The sequence below is a fragment of the Macrobrachium nipponense genome, chromosome 20 (assembly GCF_015104395.2).
Source record: "Macrobrachium nipponense isolate FS-2020 chromosome 20, ASM1510439v2, whole genome shotgun sequence".
In the NCBI taxonomy this organism is placed as follows: domain Eukaryota; kingdom Metazoa; phylum Arthropoda; class Malacostraca; order Decapoda; family Palaemonidae; genus Macrobrachium; species Macrobrachium nipponense.
In genome coordinates this window covers 14625899-14630898 of record NC_061089.1, presented here as the reverse complement: position 1 = coordinate 14630898, position 5000 = coordinate 14625899, and the positions used below count along the sequence as shown (strand labels likewise).

Sequence of the window (5000 nt, the reverse complement as noted above, 5' to 3'; positions counted from 1 at the left end):
AGATCGAAGATACCGTCGTCAAAATTCCCTCGTATTCGAAGGACTCCTCTTGCTCGTTATAGTTGGGCTGAAGAGTTCTGGGAGAGTTCCTGGGAAGCTGCCAGAATTCTGCAACTCATACTCGATGAGGTGAACGTCTTCCCTCCGTTTCGCGCCCGTTTCCGCCTTTTTCGAGACCAAACTTGAACGTCAAGTAAAAAAAAAATAAAAAATAAAAATAAAAGCGGGCTTCGACAGTCTCGTTTTGACATGCCGGTAATCTCTCCACGATTTGTACTTTTTTATTTCCCCAGAAACGTAGCGAATCCTTCGTTGTCCTTCAAAACATTCCAAAAATTGTTTTGACATTCAGGTATAAGCCTCTAGAGGTCACAGAGCTCCCTACGCGGGGCCACATTCCTCTTAGTAGAATGGTTCCTAAAAATTTGTATTGTATTTTTCCAAATAAATCTGCTCCTTTCTTGGCTTCACCTTTGTACGCTTAAAGGTTCTGTTCTGTTGTCGCACATTACCATTACAAATTTAATGTAAGTTTTCCTTTAATTATTATTGCCTCTTTTAATTTTCTTCCTGATTGTCAGTAATTATCTCAGGTTGATAACGTGACTTTCAATGTCGTCAAGGACAGACGAAGAGCTAAATTTAACACCATTCAATGCACTGCACTGCAGGGGCGCGCCGCTCGCCGAAATTCGAGGAATGATCGAAATCATTAGCAGTTTTCAACTGTATTATGTCGAAATAAACGTATCCTAAAACTTTATTGCTAAATATATAAAATATATAAACTTTATTGCTAAATATATAAAATATATAAAATTAATAGTCACCCACTAAAACATTCCATTCTCTCTAGCGGTAGCGTCATGAAGAAAATGGTTATGACATTGGGAGAACTTGTCCAAGAGGTCTTGAGTCTCCCAGGATTCTTGAAAGTCAAAAAAATTATTTGTTTTGCTGTTTTCTCAAAACTTACGTTTTTCGATACTAAATGCTTATGCTTCCAAGAAGAGTGTTTTATATTCAGTGAAACTTTCACAGAGTGTATGTAGTATAACTATATATCTTTATTTTGTCGTCTGGAAAATAATGTTTCTGTGCAATGTTTTTTTCATATTTTTCTGAAAAGTGACGCCATTATTTTTTTCAATTGCAAAACAATTGAACTTAAGTCGAATTTTTAAATTTCCCAGGGAGAGAATTTTCATTATTAGTTGTACAATAAGTGGTAAGAATTTGAACCAAATCCATTCAATCATGAGGTAGAAAGAGTCATTCACTATAACTTATAAGTAATGGGGTCTTATGGCGTCAATGCTCCCTTGAATGCAAGTTTACTTCTATGTCCTTCTTAATTAATTCCTCTGATCCATTTCTGCCATATTAACCTGGATCTTGAAAACTTTGTAAGAGCTCCATTTCTAGATAACTTTGTCAGAAATGAAGGGAAAATAAAATATCATCGAGGTTCTTGGAAGTCTAAGCATTATATGATATTTTGTTTTTATGTTTTGTTTGATTGTGTTGTAAATATTTCACACGTACTTCTGAGCATATTTTGTAATTTCACTTGTTTTCAAGAGCAATAAAGTTTTGAGTTGGAAGATATTTTGGCTCGTTCTTATCCTTGGATGCTCCCGTCTCTCTCTCTCTCTCTCTCTCTCTCTCTCTCTCTCTATCTCTCTCTCTCTATCTATATATATATATATTATATATATATATATATAATTATATGTATATATATATATATATATATATATATATATATATATATATATATATATATATATATATATAGCGTTTGTGTGTATAATATATGAAGAAACTAATATGACTGGCTATTATAATGAAGATACCTAGCATCAAATCTCTCTCTCTCTATACTTATATAATCCCTTCTCTTACAACCAGACTTACGCAATTTATAAACCGCAATATAACCTTCTTCACTTTCAGAAGCATCAGGAAATGCGTCTTATCAGAATTCCAATAAAGCTCTCTCTCTCTCTCTCTCTCCTTCCGAAAATCAGTATATACTAACCCACAATTTTGATTCAGGAAAAGGGAAATACATATGAAATATATTCTCATTTGAGTTCATGCAATGTGGGGCAGTCCTTGCACAGTGGAGAACAGGCAGAGGGAGAGGGTCGGCCCTTCGAAGCGAAAAAGTCCCTCTCCCTTCATCCTCAATATGGCCCCGGGGCGCGTAAAGACAATAAATTCTCTCTCTCTCTTTGGTCGTTCAAATTATGCAACATCAAATTATTCAGCGCCGCTGTCTTTATTAACCTTCAAGTCTCGTGTATTTCTCTCGAGGCAATGACGCCGCCAACAAGAATTTATGACGATGTTTTTCGACGTCTGGATTTACCAAAATGGCGGCAATTTGGGCCGAGAAGTATTTATTACCTTTTGTCATTTGGCTTTATGAATGGATATTTGATATATGAGCAGCATGGCGTGCGCAAACATTCGCGCTCACTCTGTTTCTCGAGCCTGTTCGGGGCCCATTTCAATTCCCGCCATACCCTTAAGGGTTATTAGAAATCATATTATAGCTCAGTACCAGTCACTGCAAGTGTATAACCAACTTACCAGTTTTTCACAAAGTTGTTAACCATTCATAATGAGAATAAATTTTTGTTCTCTATCTAAAGCTTCGAGTTGCATCTTCTTTTTATATCTGATACGTCCACTAGAAACAGCTAAGATTCATGGAAAAGAGGAGAATTACGAAGACTGTTAGGCTGGATTAAACCGGCCTTATGCCAGATCAACCTCTGTCTCGTGTGACCAACCAATAACTTTGAGACGATCAAGTCCCATAGCCATCAGCGAACTACGTCATCAGAGGCAGACAATAGACCTTAGATAAAATCAAGAGATGAGAGACGTCTCGACTATCGATTGACCGACTACTTGTAGGCTAAATAGTTCTGACAACAGAAGCCTTTCTGAAGGAGCTGTGTTTTCAGTGTTAGAGAGAAAGATCGTCTCATTTCCGTAAGGGTTATATCAATTTCTCTGGTGATGTCGAACGAGGACCTGGGCCCTGAGCTATCTTTGATAACAGGGTTTTGATCACCTTCAAGTTCTGTGGTCTTCGGGGGAATACACCAATGCCATTCTAAGACTAGGTCATACCTGTAAGTATACTAGGTCATACCTTAAGTATAAAAACTGGTCATGATAGTAAGAGGTTTGCTGGCATAAGGCCAGAATAATGTAACGGGTGGAACAGGCACCTTGTGGTCCAGTGGTTCCTAGACTTGCCTTATCGGCCATAGTCCCGAGATGGACCACAGGACGGATTAATAGTAGTGGGGAGCCCTTCAGGTAGTACACTGACCAAATGAGTGAATTTTGTACCTGGTAGTTAGTCGATTGTGGGGGATGGCAGCCATGACGGTGGGAGGAAGGCCTAGGGATAGAAATATTATTCCTAAGGAGCTATATATAGAGAACCGAAAGAGTTACTTATTGTGGAACGAAAGTCCTGAGGAGAAATGAAACAGGAACAATGCATTTGGCTCTCTCTCTCTCTCTTCTCTCTCTCTCTCTCTCTCAGTCAGGTAATCAGTGTCAGATCTTATATCAATTAGGGGTAATTGGTCTGCCTTGGAATGCGTACACTGTTAAGAGTCTTTATGCTAATGAAACAAAACATAATTACTTACAGCAAGGCTGAATGCAATTTATATGTTTACGACGGAAATGACGTCACCGATAGCCTCCTTAAGCAAAACATTACCGATGTTTGGGCGAGAAGTGCTGTGGTAACACCCCGATGAGTAATTGAATTCAAAATGATTGTGTGTATGTTTTGGGTGACAAAGAGGTCGTGTTTTTCATATGGTGATTCGAGCAATATCATTGTGTGTGTGTGTGTGTGTGTGTGTGTGTGTGTGTGTGTGTGTGTGTGTGTGTGTGTGTTCGTTTTCCTCTGAGATTTCTTTCGAACAACAAAGAAAATTGGATGTAAACTGAGTTCCGATTCTGTTTTGTCAACATCAAAGCTCGCGGTACTAAAGAGCGAAAACGAATTGATTGAGGGAAACAAAAACAAAAAAAATACGCTAAATTTCGACGATAACTTCGTTGATTTTTCATTAAGGGATTTGCCCTTCAAAGCCACTTGCGTTCTATTTAATCCTCATATTGATTATTTCCCCGTTGACGCAAAGGCGGATCAAAGATGCAGACCAGATTGATGTAGATCGCTTGCCGGAGCAAAACGGTTTTCCTGGAAGCGTCGCTTTGGCTGGCTGGCTTAGATGAAGCTGGTTTAGGCCGGTATGTGCCCTTGCTCTAGCTGAGCGAGGTCAGTAAGGTCACGATGTGCGAAAAGGGGCTATGAGGCTTGGCATATGTAGACTTTAGGACCTTACCCAAGTTATTGCTACCTCGTGCAACTTTTTGCCACTTTCCTTATGTTTTTTTATTATTATTAATTTTTCTTTACTTTTGAGCAAAGTTGTGTTTCCGTCGCTTTTCCTAGCCAACTTCTCAGTTCCAGATGTCCTTTATCCATCACACCCTTGGACTGTGGAACAGGCTCCTTTGGACTCTGGAACAACCACCTCTGGACTGTGGTCCTTTAGACTGTGGAACAGCCTCCTCTGGACTGTGGAACAGCCTCCTTTAGACTCTGGAACAGCCTCATCTGGACTGTGGAACAGCCTCCTTTGGACTGTGGAACAGCTTCCTTTAGACTCTGGAACAGCCTCCTCTGGACTCTGGAACAGCCTCTTCTTCAGAAGTGCAAGCGAAGATGCAATGCATTACTTCCCTAATACTCTTCTTGCATTTTAATACATTTCTATCTATCTGTTAATTTATTATTTCTTCTGCTTTAATTAACAAGCCTCTTCTTTCTGCATTTCCCTTTACCTTGTCTAAGCTCTTCCTTATGAACACCAGGTCAATAGCCCCTGTGGTTTTGTTCCGGATGGATAGGGTTCATCTGCTGAATATGAATAATAATAATAATAATATAT

At 39.0% G+C, this 5000-nt stretch overlaps 2 protein-coding genes across 3 annotated transcripts in view; one reads left to right on the top strand and one right to left on the bottom strand.

The window, feature by feature from the left end:
• LOC135222137 (sodium-coupled monocarboxylate transporter 1-like) overlaps positions 1-1609 on the top strand; it is a 21108-nt gene extending 19499 nt beyond the window's left edge. For both annotated transcript variants that reach the window (XM_064260313.1, XM_064260307.1), the window contains exon 12: positions 1-1609. This exon is cut by the window's left edge and continues 177 nt beyond it. In XM_064260313.1, coding sequence (XP_064116383.1) covers positions 1-62 — 62 coding nt within the window. In that variant the 3' untranslated portion in view covers positions 63-1609.
• The window catches only part of LOC135222221 (uncharacterized), a 123359-nt gene that overhangs the window by 76465 nt on the left and 41894 nt on the right, over positions 1-5000 (bottom strand). The window lies entirely within an intron of this gene.